A 23,791-nucleotide genomic window follows, 5' to 3' on the forward strand; every position below is an offset into this window, starting at 1 on the left:
TCAGTTGTCCATAAGTGTGAATTTTGTTTTGTTTTTATATATGTGCTCAGCAGTCCAGGGTATATGTAACCTCTCAAATTCAGCTAGATCCTCACTCAGGACAAGTGGCATAGAAAATGGATCAATTGATGGATGGATGCCATAAAACAGGTGTCCAAACATTTTCCTCTGAGGGCCACATACAGAAAAATAGAAAGCTGCAAGGGCCACTTTGATTTTTTTGTTTTTAGTTATTAACACATTCATTGCCAGACCAGCAAAAAAACAAAATATAAAAAAAAAAAAAAATCATCATTTGACGTCTTTTTCCGTCCATGGCAGTGAATGAGTTAAACATGGTAAAAATCAATGAAGCAATTATAAATTGTTGATATATGTACAGTTACTTATAGAAAACTGCTAACAGTCACAAGGCAAATAGTGACCCCTGTGTGCCACTATAATAGATATGCCTCTCCACTGAGCAGCAGCTGATCCCAACTTGACATTCCGAACCACAAGAACAACCGGTCGTCACCTGACCACACTTAACAACCATTAATGTGATGTTTTCACATTTGTTTTCATTAATAATTAACCATTAATTAATGTGATGTTTTCACAAATTGGACGTTGACACTAAGAAACAAGTGGATGAAACAATTTTTATTTCTGGAACTGAATTATTAGTTGCAAATTTGTGTCTTTGCATAGCTAGAAATGTTTAATCCGCCCTTTTTTTTTTTTTTTAATAAACAGCATTGAAAAATAATTTTTAGTATTTGCCGTGAGCCGCCCAAAAATGTATGGCGGGCCGCAAATGGCCCCCGGGCCGTAATTTGGACACCAATGCCATAAAAAAACAAATATACTGCGATGGCTCAGGAACGGGTAAAACATTTGCTTAAAATGTTCCCTTCTCAAATGTCAAACTGAATGCTATGAACATTTTGCAAGGGGGCTCCGCCAGGTTTTGTGATGTTTATTGGCAAAACATACAAGTAAAAAGGCATTGAAATGTTTCATGTGCGTCTGTGACTGTTGTTTTTGGGCCGAACAAGCTTGACAATTAAGTTATTAACACATCGTCCAAGTGCTGGAATGTTGGCTCTGAATGTGGCAGTTTAGAAACTTGGGATAGTACTTCAGCTTTTGAAAAAATAGTTGCAAGGCCGAGGTTGGACGAGTGAGTGTACAAGATTTGTGAAGCATTTGATTTCCATCAGCAACAAATTGAAGTGAAAAGATCGCAAACCAGATCTTGACCTTGTGAACATGCTTGATTTGATTGTTTTTTGTTGTGATTCCTCAGAGTTCCTTGAAGAAATTCAAGTTGAGATGATGTTTTGCAGACGCATAACTTTGAAAGTTTTACATTGGTGAATGCCTTTAATAAAATCCAAGTTGAAACAGAGCAACGATGCCCTGTTTGTTCTTTGTGGTATCATTCATGGAATAGTGACAACCTGTTTGCAAAAAAAACAAACAAAAAACAAACTAGATGGTCGTGTCAATGAATATGCAGATACACTCGTTGCTTTGGCTTGCACTATTCCTTCAGTTTTTTGTTTGCTTGTTTTTTATTTTAAGTCACAGCTGTCAACCTTTATTTTTTTTTCTTAAAAGTACACTACAGTAGGGTTGGATATTCAGATTTTCAGATTCAGATTTCCAGAATCGATTCGATTCACAAGGGCCCGATTCGATTCAATTCACAACAATTTTCGATTCAGTTGAGGAATTCACACAGTCGCTATTTTAGACAGTCAAAATTACCAATGCTGCAAATAGTAGAAACTTCTTACTCTAATTTAATGCATTAGTAAAACTATGAATATTTACATTAAGAATTGAATCCATTGCAGTTACACTAATAATCTGTTTTATTTAACATGGCCTTATAAAAACAAATAATTTAAATCAATTACAACCAAAGTACAGTCTGTGTAAATAAAGTAACAAAAAAAACTGACACTCACGACATTCGCATTGTTGTGACATCCATCCATCCATCCATCCATCCATCCATCCATCCATTTTCTTAACCGCTTTTCCTCACAAGGGTCGTGGGGATGCTGGAGCCTATCGCAGCTGGCTTGTGGGGGGGTATCGATATATCGATACATGTTTTTATGTATCGATATTGGGATATGAAAAGGCGCATCGATGTGATATCAATATATCGATATTTTGAACCCAGCCCTACACTACAGTTAAGGTTACATATCATGTTTTGAAAATTTTCCCCATTTTGGGACAAATCTTAATGTCTGTAGCTTCCTCCTTTTTTTCACCCCTGTGCCATTTACGCAGCAATAGAGATTTTGAAATTAAACCTACCCCTTCTGAAAAATTGAGAGATGGTTTTGCTTAACTAAAATGCCAACTAATCAATTTACAGGTTTGGCAATGATTCAAGTATGTATCCGTTTAGGGGATAACGTCAGAAAATGCATATGGATGTTGTAGTAAATGATGCCATGAAACCATTGACACATTTTGCATTCAATGTTGTTTAAGTCTCGGGTTCATTGTGGTGCAATTTACTCTATATTCGGACACTATGAAAAATGCATATTGTGAAAGGGAAATGTGATGTAGAGGTAATTCTAGTATTGGCCGGGGTAGATTCTCTATAACCAGACTTGTGTTGATGAGGGTCTAGATGAGCCATTGGAGATTTGTCTGGCAGCATCCCAGCGTGGGTGATCTCAGGTCTCGTTAGGGATGTTTTCTCAACAAGGAAGGGAAAGAGCGCTGCTTGGAGTAAGAAGAAGGACGCAAAGTAAACATTAATATCCGCTGACAGAATCTCTCGGTCTGTTGTCAATTAAAGATCCCCTCCAGCAAGTGGGCAGCCGTGTTGGCTTTCATCATTGATAAAGAAGGCAGTGATCTAATAGTTTGCTTTTTTTTTTTAAGAGTCTTGAAAGCCAAAAAGAGTACGTCCCTGTTCCCCCTTTGACATGCACATACAGTGACCTAGTTCTTTTAAATGCAGTTTGTTATGGGTCAGAGGAAAGGTTTTGCTAACGCACACAAATTTTGTAATCGCGACCAGCGTCAAACACACAATGAGTGAAATCCAAAGTTGGAGTGATCTTACACTTCCAAGCACAACACAGTTTGCATAGTTTCCTCTCTGGAACAGTGAAGAACATTCACAGATGACCAACGAATAGCAAACTATTCCTGACGTACACTCGCTCGTGCAGGATTCAGTTTATACTAGTGCATTGCTGAGTGAGCACCGAGAACTTACTTTTGTACTCCATTACACTCCAGTCGCTTTCGGCGGGGAGGCTTGGTTATTTATCTTTGAGGAATTCCAGGTCAAAGCGTCAAGCAGAGGTGCCACGGCCTACTGACAGAAGACGATACACTGCAGGTCCTAATGCCCATCTCCAATATCGGCCTGCTTGTATATAATGTGTTTGTTTACTGCACATTGTGCTTTTATAGTACAAGTGGTGAAACGAGTGTAGCAAACCCAGCCAGAAAATGGTGAAGCGTACTGGTGTTCCTTAAAGTTGTTTATTCCTTCCTTGTTCTGTTCTTTGACACACCGTAAGAGCTATACAGTAAACAAACAAATAAACATAAATAACAGTCCTTAGATATAACTTCAACACACTTTTAGTTGTACAAATGAAAATTTAGCAAAAACAAAAGACTACTAGCATAAATCAACCACATCGGAGAAGCTGTCGTTAGCTTCAGTTCAATAGAAAATAACAACAAAAACAGCTCCTTTTCACATCATGAAAAATTACAATAAGCAAAACAAATACCTTGTCCCCATTCCAGCTAGGTGCTTAGACAAAACGATGTAAATTGGCGATTCAGTCATCAACATGTTGAATCACGGTCCTCTTTTTTTCTTTCTTTCTAGCGTCTTCTGTTACGTGTAAAGAGACCTCTAGTGGATAGCACTGCCTACACTACCGGAAGTGCACCAAAATAAAAGCACGTCACATAGAAAATACGACTCAAATAAAGCATGTAGGAAACAGGATGTTCACATTCGAAATCCAAAGCTTGTCAAATAAAAGTCTTATGAGTTCGTTACAACGAGCGACATGCACACACCCATAATATGCAGTTAAACACTTATAAATACGGCTCCAGAAAAGGCAGCGACAACAAACAGACAACAAATAACATACCACTTGAATTAGCCTGGGCTAACTCTTACCTCATTGGCTCATAAGGCAGGTAAGAACGGCACTTCATACAAAAATCAAGTCCTGATTTGATTCTGATGTCCAATTCTACAGTCATGGAAAACATAAATGATAGCAAAAACAGGGTTTAATTTAAGAGCTGATATCGCCATTTTCCTTGGTTGTCTTGCTCATAGCTAAAACCACTAACGTCCTTACATCAATTACGTTGACGCTGTACTGAGAACAAAAATTCCATCGTTTCTTTTCTGTCTGTCAGTCACGTGATACACCTTTAGTTGAAAAAGGTTTTCGTAGAAAAATAAATCAGAAATTGAAGAAAACAAGTTGGTCGAGTAATATTGATGATGTAGATGATTTGTTGCTTTTAAGTAATGATGGGAAAAATGAAGCTTCATGAAGCACATGCGATATTTATTTATGCCGCTAGCTGGTGGTGGTTTAATGATGCAGTGGAAATGTAATCAATTTCTATTGCTCTCGTCTCGATCTTTAAGCCAAAAGCACCATATAGCGGATTAAATGTCACAAGTGCTTCATGAAGCTTCATTTTCCCATGACCATCTTTCCATTCGTCCGTCCCTCCATCCATCCACTCATTCTTTATGCTGCTTTATCTTTACGGGTGTACTTTCTTATGCTACGTTCTCACCAAATCCGAAAAGGCGAACTGGAACGCTTCATTCGCGAAAGTTTCACCGCGTTTCGAGTGTTTTTGGAATGGTTGCTGCTCATTCGCTCTTTCATGCTCACCGGAGCGGAGGAGGCGTGTCCCTTGATGAACAAGGAAGTGGAGCACTTTAGCGAGTCAACAAAAAGTGAGCACCGCCAACTACTTTCACTTCTTTCCTGGGACTAAACAGCCATGGCACTATTTTCTCCTTTTTTGAGGTACGTGATAGCACTTTCGCTTTTTTTTAGTGGCAATCTGACGGCCGGCATTTGTGCTAAAAATAGCTTTGGCATTAATAATAAGCACTGCTGCTAACTCGGTACAATTCAAAAGCAAGTAAACAGACTTACCAGCACTTTCTTGATCATCATTCTGTCACGGCTGGCTGTGTTGTTGCGCTCGGGGTGACAATAGAGAGGACGCTGTGTGTGACGTAGCCCACAATCGAAGCTGATTGGCTACAGCGAGGCGAAACGAGAAAAAAAATCAATTTTTTGAACTTCGACGAATATGCGGATTTTCGTCACGAATGTGCGGATTTTCGCTGCCGCGCACCGCGTCCCAACGCGCGAAACGCGTCCTCCGCGCCACCCCACGCACTTTTGTTCCGTTGCGCGCGAACTCCATTGACTACAATGCAAACGCGCCGCCGAATCGCCATCCTTCGCTTTTGGTGAGAACGCAGCATTATACTTGACTTTCGGCAAGATGCGAGGTACACTTTGGATTGGCCACCAAAGTCTCATTTAATATTTCCAAACATCTACCATTGACTGTGGGGGGGGGGGGGGAATATAATGTATAAATTCCTGGCTGTCGATCAACAATCATTTTTGATATGTGTGTGTATGTTTTAAACACTATCATTATAAATCATTTTTTCTTGCTCCTGCGTGTGAAATGTTCACGGGATATACAGAAACACTGTCCTTAAACAGTGACAATGAAATGGCGGCAGGCACAAAGTAATGTAAACCCGTACGTGGACCTTTCCTCCCTCCTCGTGAAGTTGCCAGACAGCGAGAACAGAATGAGGCAAACTGCAGCTATAAATATTAAAGTAGCTCTGCAACGAAGAGTTTGAGCCAAGAAGTTCAAGAAGTGAGTTTTGTTTGAGTGTGCACGTGTGCATACTCAAGTTGGCACGTGCTTTGCCGTCATAGTTTATTAGCGGTTGAGAAAACTGCTCTCAAACATTAGCTTATCCGAAAGGCATTGTTATGAGGCTGTTTCATTTGGTCTTTTTCACCTTAGCACGTTATTGCCATCTAGTGGATACCTTCTTGCCGCACAGACTTTGGTCAACAAAAATGAGGGCACCCCAACAGATTTGTTAAAAAACAAAACAAATGTTAGCTTGATATGGTCGGAGGCCCAACATTGTGAACTGCCATAAAATAAATGATTAATTGAATTCTGTCCATAACTGTGGGCTAATGACTATAATACCAATTGATATAGTGCTACTGGGGTGTTTTTATCCCAATAACTCATTTTGCAAAGCATACAGTGACTCATGAAGTGCATTTCGCGAGGTCTGACCAGTAGATGGCGCCAATCAGCTTCTATTCAATCTTGCATCATGAGCCGCACAAACCCTTGGTAGGCTGCTGTACAAACCTCTGCATCTGGATAAAAGTATGCGTGCATGCATTGCTAATGATGAATCACGTTAAAAATATTGAGTAGGCTGCGGTGCGGCCAGTTGCAGCTGTGCGCATCTGAGCACGTGCAATAGGCCCCTGTTGGCCCCAAGTATCTGACACGAAACGCCCAACAGCTGTACAGAAACATGTTTTATGTCCAAATAAATCTGAATTAACAGCGCATTGGAATTAAAGAAACAAATGATTAGATTCTAGCTGTTGGAATGATTTAACTTAATTTGGACATTAGCGAAAACACGACGTAAACATTTACATGCAAGCCTATCTTGGTCTCAGAGACTCAGACACACTCCAGTACTCACACTCTCTCTCACTCTCACTCCCCAACCCCATAACAAACTTTTTTGGTGTTGCTTTTGAACAGCATCACTTCCGAGATGAGCTTCCCTTTTTCCCCGCTGGATGAGTAGCTTCCCGTAAATTTTCCTGTGTGCCCGAAGGACTGTTTTTTTTTTTTAGTGATCTCTGATCCCTACAAGAAAGAAAGAAAGAAAGAAAGAAAACACTTAGCATTTCATCAATTTTATTTGTTGGAATTGTCTATAACTATATGCAATGAACAAACAATTATTTTGTACCACAAGTATTTTAGCTTATTTTAGGGTGGGGGGTGGGGGAGGGCACCCCTAAATTAAATCCCAACTCTCCTAAAACATGAGATTATTTTTTTTAAGTATGACTTTTTTTCTTTTTCTTTAATAAGCTAGAAAAGTGTGTTAACATGCAGTACTTTGTTAAATCTTACACCAATTATGTTCACCAATTTGTTGTTGTTGTTGTTGTTGTTGTTGTTGTTGTTGTTGTGAACCCACACATGACAACGATGGCCATTCTGATGTCTGGGCCTCTCTGCCAACAAGTACAGAGAAATAAAAGAAGCCACATTGTCATCCATGGTTGCTCGCAAAGTAGCAGAAAGTAATAAAAGAGGATAGAGGCAAAAAAGAAGAGAAAGTTCCCTCCTCTTCTGTTGTGGCACGGCATGAACTAGGGGTGTGAATTGCCTCGTACCTGACGATTCGATTCGTATCACGATTCACAGGTCACGATTCGATTCGATACCGATTAATCCCGATACGAATTTATAAGTCGATTGTTGCGATTTTTTTTCATTCAAATTTAGAAAATACTAATCAGTAAGCTTGTAGAGTGTAAGATTTATATGAAAATGTATTATTTATTTATCTGAAATTTCAGTCTTATAGAGGTTGTAATCTGTTTCATGTTTAAACAGCATTAAAATAAAATATTAAGGCTTAATGTTCCGTTCATATAACATTCTTCCATGCTTAAGGTGTGAATCCTAAAAAAAAAAAAAAAAAAAAAAAAAAAAAAAAAAAATCGATTTAGCCTATTATTGAATCGATTCGAGAATCGCGCGATGTAGTATCGCGATATATCGCCGAATCGATTTTTTTTTTAACACCCCTAGCATGAACGCAAATCCCAACCGGAGGAACCCGTGAACAAATGCAAAACACGCGTCACGTCTCGTGATGGACAAATGAAGCTTCATGAAACACTTGTGATATTTTTTGACTCCTCTAGATGGCACTCTTGTTTTTTATTTGTTTATTTATTGAACATGTAAACAAGTAGCAGAAAAAGACAATAATTTAAAAGAAGAAAGAAAAACCGGGCTGTCTCTGAATGTCCACCTTTATCCCCTAACACAATACAACCAAAGCTGTTAAATGCCTGATTTTTTTATCTTTATGTGTGGCATCCGACAACGATAAAAAAAAAATTCAAGATTTGAAAAATCCTTCTATGTGTACCAGGCTTTAGGTTGTGCCCAGCTCACTTGTGACCCTATGACGACAAGCCCTATAGAAAGTGAATAAATGGATGCCCCAATGACCACCTACCAAAAAAATGAAAAATAAAAATCCATATCTTACTGTATGTGATGTGATTTAAAAAAAAAAAAGAAACATCTGTGCACTGTGTAGCCTCTACTGGTTGTGATGGTTGGTCTGTTACCACAGCAACAACTCAGTGATGTAAACACTGGCTGTAGGAGGAACAAATAATATGTCCCCCTCCAAAGGACAGTTTACATGATGAAAAGGCACTGACGCAGTTTTTGCAAATTGTCGACAATGGAAAAAAAAAAATCAGACACTAATAGGTGACCGTGGCTGATCTGCCAAATGGCGTCAACGATATCTCAAGGCACAAAAAAAAACATTTTGCCGTGAGCATCGGTCATACAGTACATGACCTGAGATTTGTACAGCACAAGTTTGACATTTACATCACATGTACCAGCCACAGGCACAACTTTGTTTGAAAATTTGCAACAGCAGCCCTTGCACCATTACCATAATTATTCAAATTAGGAAAAGCCTTATCGAGTATTTGTTGTGAGACTTTGCTAAATAGGATAGAAAACAACAAACTCCATAAATTAAACAGCCACAGTAAGAAACATAGGAATGCCCTTTTAATAAATTCAGTGTTGTTCAACATATCTAATATATTTTTTCAATGTTATAATGCCTTTCATATCTCCTCCTGCTTTTTTTTTTTTTTTTTTTTTACAGTACATATGTCTAAAAAACGTGTGTAATTTAACATTTTGATTTAATTCTGTTTGACATCAGCAACAACAAAAAAAATGCTTTCCCACATTTATCTCCCCCGATCCCTAAAATAAAATTAGATCAGTAAGTGAATTGTTGCAGCCTTTTTTGAGATCAGAAAAAATGGGGACTTCTCAGTGGTCATTACGCCACACTGAGTTTAGCATAGCTGGCATGGCGGTGCACAAGGTGGGCGCACCCAAATTGAAAAATATTTACCTTCGCTCTGTGTTTTGGTTGGGTCAACACATTGCATACGGGGGCTTGCTTCCATGCCAACGATGCACAGGAAGCCTGTTCCTGGGTTAAGAAGTTCACACCTGCGCGTGCCATTTACAACTTTGACGGACACTTTGACAGACACGAAAAGGGTTTGTTTCAAGTTCGCTGCGGAAAGAAAAGCAGACAGTGAAAATCTGTAATTCAAAGAAAGGACTGGAAAACGTTACTTTCATTCTCCCTTGAACCAACACAAGAATCATGTGCTTAGGAGACCACATGGTGAAGATTTCCCGTTTGAAACAGCATTGTGAGACGTAGCATACACATTCTGAAGAGACATTTCTTATAAATTCAGAGGTTTAAAGGCCCAGTATGCCGGTTTCAATCAGGAAAATGCACTTTTTAAATACAGGATGTACACACTTTAACTTTCTCTCAGTGTACACATCTGGGTTTATGTTAATCTTTGGTGGTGATTTTGTCCTAAACCCCCAGACTGTATTTTGTCAGTTTGTGTTTGTTTTGTAAACAGCGGGACGTTTCTGTGGAAAGACAGTGTTTACACCCCTCCAGCCAATCGCAGAACAGGGGGGGCGTGTCGCAAACGGGGCCGGGCTAACGTGTCGGCTGCGTGAAAAATAAAATAATAATCTGTGCGTACTTTCAAATTCCTGCGGGAGTGACGTCATGCAGCCGACACGTTCGCCCGGCCCCGTTTGCGACACGCCACCTCCCGCTCTGCGATTGGCTGGAGGGGCGTAAACACTGTCTTTCCACAGAAATGTCCCGCTGTTTACAAAACAAACACAAAATGGCAAAATACAGGCTGGGGGTCTGGGGGTTTAGGACAAAATCACCCCCACACGTTAAGAAAAGCCCAGATGTGTAAATTGAGAAGTAGTTTGTTTGTTTAAATCCTGTATTTAAAAAGTAAATTTTACTGAGTGAAACCGGCAGACTGCGCCTTTAAAAAAGAAAAATAGATTAACTGAAAACGTGATATCACACCACAAGCAGGATTCTTGACCACCTTTCACCTCATGCAGTGCAACACACCTCCAGATTGTTGATTGTGGCCTGTGTAATGTTGGCCCAGACCTCTTCAATGGCTGCACAAACTTGCTGGATATTTGCAGGAACTGGAACACGCTGTTGTTTACACTGAACCAGAACATCCCAAACACGCTCAATGGATGACACGTCTGCCGAGTGCTGGCCATACAAGTTACTGTTTTCAGCTTCCAGGAATTGTGTCCAGATCCTGGTAACGTGAGGCTGTGCATTATCATGTTGCAACATGAGGTGATGGCCATGAATGAATGACACAAACACCAGATACTGACTGCTTTTCTGGATGTTTGACGTCATTATTTTTAGCTCTTTGAGTATATTTAAATGGCTACATGATGGACTAAAGCAGGGGTGTCAAACTCATGGTAGCTCAAGAGCCGCATTGAGGAAAATATATTACCAAGTGGGCCGGATCGGTAAAATAACGGCATACAACTTAAAAATGATTGCCGTCAATTATACGCAGATTTTCGCTATTTTTGTGCCAGCCCTAAATGACGGAGCTCAACTGTAATCATATTGTTACAAAAATAATACAAATGCAAATGGAAGGCGGCAACACTGAGTCCTGGATGTGTTAAATCGACCTGCTTTGCATATATATTGTTCCCAGAATGCATTGCGTGGCGCAGTTAATGACATTATAAGGACTCTCATCCTTCTCATATCTATTTATGTTACCAGTAATTGAATTTGTGTCGTATTTAACACGTTTGTCGGCCTATGATTAAAAATAACAGCAATAATTAAACCGTAACTTTAAGTTGTGTGTAAAATCATGACATCCAGGATGACGATTCCCCATACAAATTGCATTGCTCATCTGAGGACTGCTTGTGAAGTTACAAATTTTATATATTTTGATTGTGGCCGACTGATTAACTCATTCACTCCCAGCCATTTTCACAGAAGCAATCCCGGCTGTTTTACTGGATTTTGCAAGGCCCACAGAATATTGTGTTCAATTGCTATAAAAGCATGGAACCTACCAAAAGAAAGATTAAAGTCTCTTCTTTCATCAGGAAAAAAGTATGTTTCTATCGGTTTCCGTTTTGCAGCAATTAGCATTAGAAGAGAGCTAAGTTTCATCAGTTTTCACGAATCAATTTAAAATTCTAAGTAATTTAGCTTTTTTTCTAGATGGCCCTGGTTGATCTCCTTTGCTCTGCTGCCACCTGCTGGCCATTTGTGTAATAACTACCATTTCTGCAACCGTTCTTTGCAGTTGAGAGGCTGCATCAAAGCCTTCTGTATGCTCTAACATTTAAAAAAAAAAAAAAAACAAGAACAACGTATAAATACGTCTTTGGGACACTTACAACGTTAAAAAAAACATGTTTACACATTATTGAGAGCAAATGAGTTACTTAGTCTGACATTACATTTTTTTTTTTTTTTTTACTTTACAAAATCATCTCACAGGCCGGATTAAACCCCTTTGCGGGCCTGATCCGGCCCACGGGCCTCATGTTTGACACCACTGGACTAAAGAATGCAGAGTGCATTTCCAGAACTGTGGAAGAGCCCATTGACAGTAACACCACTGATTATAAAACTAAACAAACTACCTGTAAATATGGACATTTGACTCCTTGAAGGAGAAGAAAAAAATACTCTGGTAAGATTTGCAGGCTGAAACGTAACCAATGAAAACTAATTGATGGAGAGTCTGACTACTTTCTGGAGGCACTGCATCGGCTGGACAGGTCAGCACATGCAGGCATTTCTTGTAGTGGCTAAAAATGACCCAACTGGTGCATACTGTGTGCGTGTGCGTGAGTGTGTGTTTCATGACATGAGTCGGTGGGAGTGTCAATTGAGGAGTCAAGCTTGGATTCCAGCTGCATTCCAGAGTGAGCAATAGACAGGAGATGGATTAGTCAAGCCCCTCCTCTTTCTTTCTTTCTTTCTTTCTTTCACCCGCACAAACACAGAAGAATACTGGGACAATAAAAACTTAATTGACAAATGCATGTGCTTACACTTTGAGAGCGCATCGAGTTGAAGGTTTGTGGAGTGTGTCCCTTTTTATGCTCTTTTGACCAGTTTCTACTCAACGTCTTATATTTGAAGTCCCCATAATGATGCCTCAAAAGGTATCAAGCAGAAGAGAAGGCGAAAACATCTCAACAAAAAAAGCGTTGCTGACTTGATGTCATGTTAAAGCGTTCTTGTATTGTTGCGACAGGGCGCGGATGCTCACTCACATTATCTGCTGTGAGCACGAAGAGCATTCCGAGAAGGTTGCCGTGTTTACAATGCAGAATAAATATTTGAAAGGACGAAAAATCAGCTTTGATATGCTTGATACATACATACAGTACATACTGTGTAGCCTTTGCAGACATAAAGATACGAAAACTCACATAGCTTTGCTGCAGAAGTTCATCAGACTATACACAACCAACTCGCATGACATCACTCAGTGGGCATTTTATTTGGTTGTTCTCTCTGTTGCCGCATCCCTTGGGTGCCTGCGCCGGCTGTTACCACAGCTAACTCAAGAGTCCATCACTTTTTTGGACGTCAGGGACTCGCCAGAGCAGCATCAAGACCGACAGTTGACACATGTATTTATTGATCAAAATGGAGATCACGTGACATATAGAATACCATATGAACAAATGTATTGAGACGCACCTCTTAATCCGTTAATGAATCAGTCACCAAAGCTCTTCTGTTCTTCTTGAATCTTCATTCGACTTGGGCAATTCGACAGCTCCAACTTAAGAGTTTGGCTCGAACAAACTTAACAGATAGACAGACAGAAACCCAAGACTGCTTACCAGTCATGTTTCAAAGCTATTGAAAGAAAATAATCATTGGATCACTGGGTGATAGCATTTGATACAATGATACATCATGAAACTGTTATTACTAAATAAGTAAGGGAAGAACAACTGGTCATATTGATGGTAGGTGTGATGTTCCTTTCTATTACCTGCTCCACTTCTTCTCTTTGGACATGATATGGAGAATTAGGACAAGCATGTTTGTAGAGTTGCTCCATAGTGAGTATTCGAAATCATCCAGGTTATTGTATTTTCCAGGAATTGCATTGATGGCAATTGGAGCGTTTTGGTTGTCTTAAATGACATTTCGCCTTATCGATCCTTCCCTCCTTCCTCTCCTTAGTTTTTCCTCTGGTCTCTTGACATCTCTTTCATTTGTTGGAATTTAGAGGCTTTTGGGGTTGGCGTAAGACTTTGATTTTGTAACCATGGGGAAGGCAGGAAGTGTTTGGTCGGTGCTGGATTTCACTTTGATTTATCTTTCTTTTCTTTTTATCTTTTCTGACCTTTTCTCTGGTCTCCTGACCGTTTGAACCTCACGACTCTGGCGAGACTCTGAAGTATCTGGTTAAGGTGAAGGGTAATGGGATTTTTATGAGGTTTTAGGTGAATTAATGAGTATAAATTTACACGTATTTGCACGCACACGCACGCACGCACACATACACGTAAAAAAAGAAGAAAAAAAAAGAGAGCAATGTGTATGTATGTGCATAGGCGAGATAAAACTGCACTGTCCAAGCTTAAGCATTCCTGTCTAGCCCGAACAGATCTAGTCTGGACACTGTTAAATTAAAAAAAAAAAAAAAAACTTCACAAGAACCTCTGGTAGCATACTTGCCCATCCCTAGTCTAGCTTACATTTACTGTTTACTTCATTCCATACACTAGTGGGCTCTTTCAAAAAGTATTCATATACTTTGTATTAGGGGTGCACCGATCAATCGACCGGCCGATTTATCGGCCCCGATTTCCTTAATTTTGGAAGATCAGTGATCGGCCGATCGCTTAAGAATAAACCGATCTTTTCCACCTATCTCATCTCCCTCCTCAGAGATCTGAAAATGTCAGTCACTGTCCTCTGCTGCTGAGATGACTTATAGGATTTTCATTTTTATTTGAAAGAACAACTTCATGTACAGTTAAAACAACCAATTTGTATTATTTCACCAATATTGTTCAATGTTTTCCAATAAAACAGAATTCCAACACTGAAGGTATATGCTGCTTGTAATGGAAAAAAAAAAAGGGTATCGGCAAAAATCGGGATCGGCAGGTCAGACTTGTTAAAAGATCGGAGATCAGCGATCGGCTGGAAAATTGTGATCGGTGCACCCCTACTTTGTATACATTTGTACCTAAAGAAATGTTTCCTTTGCCCGTTTGGACCATGTGTGTACTTTTCGACAACAATGTGGGTGAGGATATTGCTCAAAACTGGTTAACCGGAGACCAGTATCAAAGTGTATATGGATAATTATCAGTTATGGCTGGCAGTTGCGTGCAAAGCGCAGTGGATGCCTGGGGCGAGTATATGATTATCGTCTAAAAACAAAATTGTCAACAGGTACGTCGCGGATGGAATATTTAACAGTATTTAACAATACGGATGCACCATGCAATTTGTCCTTGAGGTTGGGCTATTGTGGAGGGAATGGAATATTTTTCTGTCTGACATGCGTCTGGTTTATTGCCCAGCAAAAAGAACATTTTGCTGCCCATTGAAATTTTCCACTGGAGGATGGACGGTGTGTGCAAACGTTCGAGTCCCCAAAGCTCATCATTGTCCACATTTTACATATATGTGTGGTCATGTGTGTTCTTCGTTTTGAATTATCTGTAGATAGCAGTTGGATGACATGGAGAATGTGTTATCACAAATTGTTTGCCAGTTGATCTCTGTTTGACTCCACTCAGGGTGGCGTGGCTCGGTGGAATGGTGGTCGTCTCCCAACCTAAAGGTTGCGGGTTCGATCCCATGCTATTGTGACCACATCGAAGTATCCTTGAGCAAGATACTGAATCCCCAATTGCTCCTGATGCTGCGTCATCAGTAGGTGAATGGGTAGTCAAACTGTAAAGCACTTTGAGGGCCTTGTAAGGTGGAAAAGCGCTATATAAATGAAGTGCCATTTACCATAGTTCATTTGCCTGGTGTATTGTGAAGTGTTATGAGAAGAGTTCATCAATCTGGGAGAATAGTTTTGTTGGATTTATGTATGATTATTTGCAGCATTAAAGGGTTTGTGAGAGCCTGAAAATTGTGGGTGACTTTTTTTAAGCTTTTGTTTAGCTGTAGTTATTGAAATTGACAGTTTTGCAGGAGGTACAGTATGTCTGGTGGTTATACAGCAAATAGGTGTCAAAGTGAACGTCTCATAGTGCAGAGGTTGTGTGTTCGAACACCGGCTTTTCTGTGTGGAGTTCAATGTTCTCACTGTGTCTGTGTACTCTGGTTTCCACATTGCAAAAACATGCTAGCTGAATATAAAACTCTAAATTGTCCATGGGTGTGAATTTGAGTATGAACATTTGTCTAGAAGCACAAAAGCAGCAGCGTTGTTGTGAACGTATGGAATGGTTGTGTCGAAGAGAATGGAGGTGCCGCGGTTTGTGGACTTGTAGGTGAGATAATGTAGTTATTATGTAGTATGGATGGATTATCTTGGCAAAGGAGATGTGCTCACAATCACAGATTTACACTGGATTGTGAACAATATTTGAGAGAAATTGTAATATCGTGTATGTGGAAGAAGTTTTAGATCTTTGAGTTCATCTCATAAAAAATGGGAGCAAAAAAAAAAAAAACAGCGTTGCGTTTAGATTTTTCTTGAGTATAAAAAAAAAAAAGTACAGCATATACTCTACAATTCCTTTAAAAACAATTGGAACATTGAAGGATAACATTGAACTATTGGGTTTGACATCAAAACGATGAATGACACAAGAGAGCATTTAAGCATTTGGTTCCAGGTATACACATCTGGATCTGAGCAATTGTGAAGCTCAGAGAAGATGGAAAATGAATCAGAGACATTGTACAAACATTGTCCAAAGTCAGTACAGGCATTCGGAATGTCCTGAAGAGGGAAGAAACCGCTGCGGTGTGCTAAGTACAGACATAGGACAGGTAGATTGAGGGAAACAACAGCAGTTGATGACAGAAAGATTGTGAGGGCTGCAAAGAAAACTCGAAAACAACTGTTAGTGACATCATCAACAAGCCCCAGAGGGAAAGAAGACTTCATGAAAAAAAAAAAAAAGCACAGAGTATGCAAACCACTCATTAGCCAGAAGAATAGGAAGACAAGGATGGAATCTGCAAAAAAAGACAGACAGTCCTAAAAAAAAAATTAAAAATGTCATGAATTGAGACAAAGATGAGCCTTAACCAAAGTGATGGAAAGTCTTCACAAGGGGACGCAAGTGGAATGCTTTAGATTGGCCAAGTCATAAACGCGATAGACTTTACAGTCCCTTCAAAACAACTAAAAGAGGCGGCAATGAAAACATCAGGAAGAAGAACGCAAAACTTAAATTGGGTCACAGTGTGAATCAAATGCAGAAATAAATTTGTCTCCTATTCCTCTTTTGATGCTGAACCAAAATGTTTTCCATAGCCAATGTTTTTGTTTAAACATGTCCGAACGCTTGTAAAAAATAAATAAATGAATACAAAAATAATTTGCACCTCTTCAATGTGACTGATCTCAGATTGCAATTATTGGAACAATCAATAACAATACAAAAATACAATCTTGCAACCGTGCATCACGTCATCCGCAGGTCAGAATCAATATTGAACTCCAAAACCGAAATAAAATACATCATCCTCATCAGAGGAAGGAAAACTGCTGACATCCTCACAAGGTCAGCTGGCCCTGATATGAATTCAAAATCTGATTTGTTCAAATATGATTGGCCAACACTATTGATTCAAAAGGCCCTGTGAAGATTAGACTTACATGACAGCTAATAAGAGGCTGGAATCTGATTGGACAGAAAAATCGAACATACACCTATCAGGAGCAGTACAGCCAAGCAAAACGCTATAAAATGAAGAATATAGACTATATGGAGTAAATTAATGTTTCATGGAACAGAGATGTGATTAGAAATTGTAAGTCAGTACTTCTGGCCCACAAAGAAGACCTTGCTCGCCCTCACAGTTATTTTCTACCAGGTCATTCTGAGTGGGAAATTGTGGTTTGAGACTCATAGCAATACATTAAATTATTAAGACGGGTATATGAGATTACTCCATATTTTCTCTTAAACACACACATAGAGTATATGCACAATGCATGCACCCACTCACACCCCCCACCACATGCACTTGCACACACACACATTCCCCAGTTGTGAGTCATCCAACCGGCGCTTTGTTCGGCGTCTGCTGTACTGTACGTTCATTTATGTGCACCCGCTCCCCCCCATTATCCCTTACAGACTGTGATGAACTCGTGCAAAATTACAATTTAAACTGCTATTTTGAAGGTAAATATAGAACTAGTGTGACGAAATCCCCAGTACAGTTGAACGTTACTGCTTTCATCAGCTTTTTATTTACGGAAGGAGGTGGAAAATAATACGGTCCGTGTTTTCAGCGGCTTTCTCAAACAAGATCCTCCCATGAGCAGTTCTGAAGTTTGTTTCATGCCCCCCCCCACATCCTTTGTCCGCTTTACGAGGGAGGCAAACTTGTCCCACGTGACGCAACGCTGACAAATGCCTCCACCGCGCGTTCGAAACATCTATTTTGCGGTGTTTATTAAACACATCAAAGTCTCTCTTTTTCTGCTGCCCAGTGGAGCATCTTCAAGCACTTCATATGGCATACTTTCCACTCCAATTGTGATGTCACGTTCATCCTTCAGAAGGTCGTGATTACGCAACACGCGGTAGCGTTTTGCAACTCGGCCTGGACCTGTGTATGAAAGAGTTGTCAAAGCGTATGACAAAAAAGCGCATATGTGCTGCATGTCCATACTTCACATGCCTCCCCACACAACTTCTGGGTCACATTGGAAACACCATTTTAGGAGCTCCTCCCACTCAAGTATGAAACAACAGCCTTCTGCCTTGCAAATGAACTTCGGCAACTTAAGGGAAACATGGGGGGGAAAAAAACTGTAAATTTCCTCTTGATCGTCCTCAAGAATGTCTGACTTCACTTTGTCTAGACGATGCCTATATTATTAAACTTTTGTTTTTCTTAAGACTAGGCGTCTTGGTTCTCATTCTTTCAGGTTGACGTTGGTGCTTTTTGCTTCTGTGATGCACAATAATAAAATCAAAAATTCATCGCCATAAAATGTGTGGGTCAAAATAATGCACCATGGTCAAAATGAGGCCACAAATGCATGCTACAAGTAAATCGAAAGTATAGCGGGTATGTCACGTTCCCATCTGTTGGTCCAGGCCACCTTTAGCATTTTATAGTTCTTCTCAGGATTTGAGCTCTTATCTGTCGATATCAGTGTAAAGAAACTGTTCTGCTTCACACTTCTTGGCATTCTTTAAATGGTTGTGGTACTTATCTGATAAGGAGGAATTTGGCGTCACTTCTTCTTTTTCAAATGCTGAATGGGCGCTTCTCCATGTAGAAACTCCACGTAGCCACAGTGTCCTCGATGCAATGTCTCCATTTGCTTGGCTCATTCCGTTTTTACAAGCTTTAACAGCCTGCAGAGGCTTTTGACAGATTGCCCAACATCGGTTCCACATCAACAATTGCATAAAGCAAGAAATGTGCTCCCGCTCTCAGTCTTCCAGTTGTCTGCTTCACTCATGAGGCTTTTTAAGAGCATATTTCAGTAGGAGCTGTTCTAACAACAAAACGAACAAACTAATAATAATAACAACAACAACAACAAGAATAATAATAATACATAGTAGGTACAGTCAGTTTTGTTGCATTACTGTGTTTGGAGAAAAAAAGATAATAGAAATGCTATGTGCTGTATATTGTACTGACGTGTACCTGTATTAATCATATATCAGCAGGAAAATTATTGCCACGTCAACAGGAGCAGTTGGCCTATTTCAAGTTATGGATATTTAAATCCAAAAGTTCCCTGTATGGTTTAATTACCGTAATACATACAGTACAGCCGAATAACTTTTGCAACCAACCCCCCAAGCCCCCCCACCCCCCGCCCCTTCCTCACTGCCACATTGCGTGTACCAGTGTCAAACATACGAAGGAGTAGGAAAGAGAACGTCATTTCATAAGTTGACCTACAAAATAAAAGCATTTCACTTTATTGTGCTTAATGCCCGTTACTATTTGATATGCCAGGCTATTTAATTACAAACTCCACTTTTGTGTTTATAAAATAGTCTGATTATGTTTTATTGACATTTATCAGTGGAATTGTTTTTTTAATTAAAAAACATTGGTGTGTAAAAAAACAACTTGTATATTCAGTTTAGATTAACTCAAGAGTAATAGACACACTATTACAGTAATATTACTTTCTAGTACTATCATAGTAATTAAAATATTTATTCATTGGGTTGGCTATTTGTCATGTATTGTTTGTATATACGAAAATGATGATGTGAAGATAATTTTATTTTTGCCGGTCAAGATGATTTTAATTTGAAAGTACATATCGGAAGTCTTATTTCAAATGACATGAACTTGTTGCGGATATCTGCCTTACCTCGCTTGGTTCAGCATCTTGTCCTCATCAGCGGCGACCGAGCGCGTAGTATGGATCCGTTGCGCATGACGCACGATGGCGTCCTGGATTCTGACACAACCATCTGACGGTGGTAGAAACATCAACACGAATCTATTCGGCGCCCTGCAGTAAAGGATAAAAAGTCCAACAATGCTTTGTGTTGTTGGAGAAGGAAGATAAGCGGAGACCCGTTTTACGCGTGCACACTTGTTTGGACTTAATACGTGGAAGAAAGATCTCGTCTGTTCCACATACATTTCGGAGTGTTTATTTGTGGATATTTGTCTGGGGCCATGGGAGACGCCGTGTTCCTCGAGAGGCAAAATTCCTACCTCGTAAGTCTCGCCATCAATTCTAATGCTTGCTAATAAGTCTGGTGGGCTCGTGGCGTTGTTGTCCTAGTAGCGTGTTGCTCCTTGTCACAGCGTGTGAAAAAAAAACAGAAAAAAAACAAACAAAAAAACGCCACATTTTAATTTAGCGTTTTGGTGTTTCTTTTTCATGCAGTGTGACTTTATCAATCATGTTTTTTTTTTTAATTGCATGCCATTAAACATAAGTAGGCATATAGTTGAACGACCGACTCATGTCTACAAATGATTCATGATGGAAAGTTGCATATGTGGTGACTTGCACAAGACCACACGTGTTTCCTGGTTTCAAACGATATCAATTTGCTCTAAAAATGGCTCCGCGAAGCCGCGCAGCAGTGCTGCCAAGAGCCACAAGTTGTTGCTGGTGTTTGACCAGATGAGGGCAAAACAGACACATATGGGTCAAGGCCAAACTGAGCTCGTTTGAAAAGCGCAGAGGGGCGACAGGTTGCTTGCGCAGGCAGCTGCTTGGTGTCATTACAACGTGGGAATGATCTGCAGCTACTCTCACGCTGCGTAAATGTGTCATTATACCTTTAAATCAAACCACTTACAAATACCCGTTAGAGTGGGGCCAAACATGTTGTTTAGACAGGTAGGCAATGTACAAACTGTTATTCTGTTTTGTTTTTTTAATGATTAAAACGTTTAATAATACTTATCCAAAATGGGTAGCTTACTGCATTGTGCCCCATTCCGACCAGTCATAATCCTTGCTTTGAAATGATGCTTATGTTATGTTCAACTTGCATTCATGTTCTGACATTAGCCCACATTTTTCTTATACTTGAATTAGAATTGGTATGCCCTGTGATTGGCTGGCAACCAGTCCAGGGTGTCCCCCGCCTACTAGGGCTGCACGATATTGGAAAAACATGCGATATGCGATATACTTGCTGAACATAGCGATATCGTATCGATATTATTGCGATATTTAACATTTACCTAAAGAAATTACATTTTTATTACCTAATGAAAGAAAAACATTTTTCATGGGGCAAAATAAGCAACCTTCATGTAATCTTAGTTAATTAATTGTAATTATATCTTGATAATTTTCAACTATTGAATGGCGATGCACATTTTAGTTAGCATCTGACTGGTCAAATTCATATAAAAAGCATAAAATTCCATATAAAACTTAGACTTAAAACTTAAACCTTTGCGATATGCATATTGCAAGGGCCAATAACGCGATATCGATATTTTTTCGATATATTGTGCAGCCCTACCGCCTACTGCCCAAAGCCAGCTGAGATAGGCTCCAGCAGCGACCCTTGTGAGGAATAAGCGGTCAAGAAAATGGATGGATGGATAGTATTGGTATGAGTGAGATATAGCAGAGAGGCATAAACTGTCTCCTTTCAGTAAAAAACAAACAAACAAAAAACCAGGTAATAGAAATGCTATGGGCTGTATATTGTATTGACATTTACATGTATTAATCATGTATTAGCAGGAAAATTACTGCCACACCAACAAGAGCAGTAGCCCTATTTCAAGTTTTGGACCATAAATAATTAAATCCAAAGTTCCCTGTATGGCTTAATTAATACATACAGCCGAATAACTTTTGCGAGCCAACCCCCCCTTCCTCACTGCCACATTGCGTTTCCCAGTATCAAACATACAGAGAAGTAGGAAAGAGAACGACATTTGATAAGTTCACCTACAAAATAAAAGCATTTCACTTTATTGTGCTGAATGCTACTATTTGATATGCCAGGCTATTTGAACACAAACTCCACTTTTGTGTTTATAAAATAGTCTGATTTTAGTGACATTTATCAGAGGATTTTTTTTTTTCAAAAACATTTGTGTGTAAAAAATGCTTATGCATAGATATAGCAGAGAGGCAGAAATTTTCGCCTTTTGGTCAAAGTGAAGTACAGAAGGCATGCAATGGAGATGACCAATTATAGTACGATTACCGAATAGGTGTGTAACAGTATGTCAAACATCACGGCTCATCATGGTACAGTTCACATTCCGGACGCAAATGGAAAACAGAACTTCTGGTCTTTTCTTTAAAGTAAATAAATAAATAAATAATAATAAGAAGAAGAATAATTGAAATAAATAATTGCTGACAGTAAGTTATCCAATAAATGAAAGATTCATAATTAATTAGACAAAATTATATCAAGAACAGATTCAATCTTTTCTTTTGACGAATGTGCAATATCAGTCGTTTTCTTTTTAGGAGTTGAACAAGGTAAACAAGTACATCAGTAACAGTTTGATTAGTCTGAATTGTCATGCAATAAAAACACCAATGGCCATTGTTATTGCTTTGGCTTGGCTGGAAGATGCTGTTTAAATGCCACGGGAATTTGTGTTTGCACTCCTTACGTTTTCTCATGCTGGACTGACATTCACGTGGCTTGAGTATGTGTACACAAGTACATGAACCATGACACCCCCGTTGATGATAGAATCATTGTATTATACAAAACACCTTGGACATATGAATAATTGACTTCCACAGAAAACTAACGATTTCAGCCAAATCACAGACCGATTCATTTTTATTTGATTAATGTGTTTTCCAATCGGGGTTTGATTTATTAACTGTGCTTTGTGTTGGTCTGTAAAATTTCAGAAAATGTTACACATTCAGGTAGATTGAATTCTCCAACTCCTCGATTGACCCTTTCTGGCCTCTGTACTTCTCATTCATTCTTTCATGGTTGAAGAGAATTGAAGAAGTCCAAAGTTGATTAGAACCTGAACTTTAACTTTTTTCAATGACCAATACAAACACCCGCCTAATTTATTTTTGGCCATTCAGGATGTACCGGTAAATGTTTGACTGAAAGGGAGGTTCCAAATTCCACCGTGTTCTAACGATGTTGTTATTCATTCAAAAAATTTTTATTTATTTTTATTTTTTTAAACGTACTTTACTGTATTATAAATTTATGAAATATTTTGAATACATGAATGGTGGTCATGTAATAGCGACTCCTGCAGATTTTATTTATTTCATTGGAGCTCAATAACTGGTTGAATAAAAAAATGCAAACCTTTATATTGTTGTTGCACATTTATTATAATTTGGATTTAGGAGGCAAAAGAAAAGACATTAAATCATTCACATCCAGCCATTTTCAATGAAGCAACCCCCTTCGCTCCCGGCCGTTTGACTGGGTTTTGACTGATTTTGCAAGCCCACAGAATATTCTGTTCTATTGCTATAAAAACTCCATGTGTTTATATGTTACCTACCAAAAGAAAGATAAGAGTCTCTTCTTTCATCAGGAAAAAAAAAAGAAGTATATTTTTATCTGTTTCCGTTTTGCAGCAACTAGAATTAGAATATAGCTAAGTTTCATCATTATTCACAAATCTGTTTAAAACAGTGGGTAAAATATCTTTTTGCAACATGGCCCTAGTTGATCTCTTACCATCTGCTGCCACATGCTGGCCGTTTTTGTAATAACTACCATTGCTTCAAGCATTCTCTTCTGTTCAGAGGCTGCATCAAAGCCTTTTTTTTTATGCTGTAGCATAAACAAAAACATGAAAAAAATGTATATATAATGTCTTTGGGAA

The 23,791-nt window shown here is 39.2% G+C and overlaps 1 protein-coding gene and 1 long non-coding RNA gene across 4 annotated transcripts in view; one reads left to right on the forward strand and one right to left on the reverse strand.

Annotated features, from left to right (window-relative positions):
• The window catches only part of LOC144013478 (uncharacterized), a 40,655-nt gene that overhangs the window by 4,211 nt on the left and 12,653 nt on the right, over positions 1–23,791 (reverse strand). The window contains exons 3-6 of one of the 3 annotated variants that reach the window (XR_013282253.1): positions 19,842–19,985; positions 3,771–6,975; positions 3,242–3,553; positions 1,741–2,736 (exon numbers count right to left, since the gene is read on the reverse strand). This is a non-coding gene — a long non-coding RNA (uncharacterized LOC144013478). Of the gene's footprint in view, positions 1–1,740; positions 2,737–3,241; positions 6,976–19,841; positions 19,986–23,791 lie in introns of those variants that run through there. The other 2 variants (XR_013282251.1, XR_013282252.1) reach the window with 2 other exon arrangements.
• LOC144013475 (rho GTPase-activating protein 6-like) overlaps positions 19,851–23,791 on the forward strand; it is a 34,705-nt gene continuing 30,764 nt past the window's right edge. Inside the window, exon 1 of the mRNA XM_077512421.1 lies at positions 19,851–20,197. Coding sequence (XP_077368547.1) covers positions 20,156–20,197 — 42 coding nt within the window. The 5' untranslated portion in view covers positions 19,851–20,155. The remainder of the gene's footprint in view (positions 20,198–23,791) is intronic.

This window comes from Festucalex cinctus, chromosome 2 (genome assembly GCF_051991245.1).
Source record: "Festucalex cinctus isolate MCC-2025b chromosome 2, RoL_Fcin_1.0, whole genome shotgun sequence".
NCBI classification, from domain to species: Eukaryota; Metazoa; Chordata; class Actinopteri; order Syngnathiformes; family Syngnathidae; genus Festucalex; species Festucalex cinctus.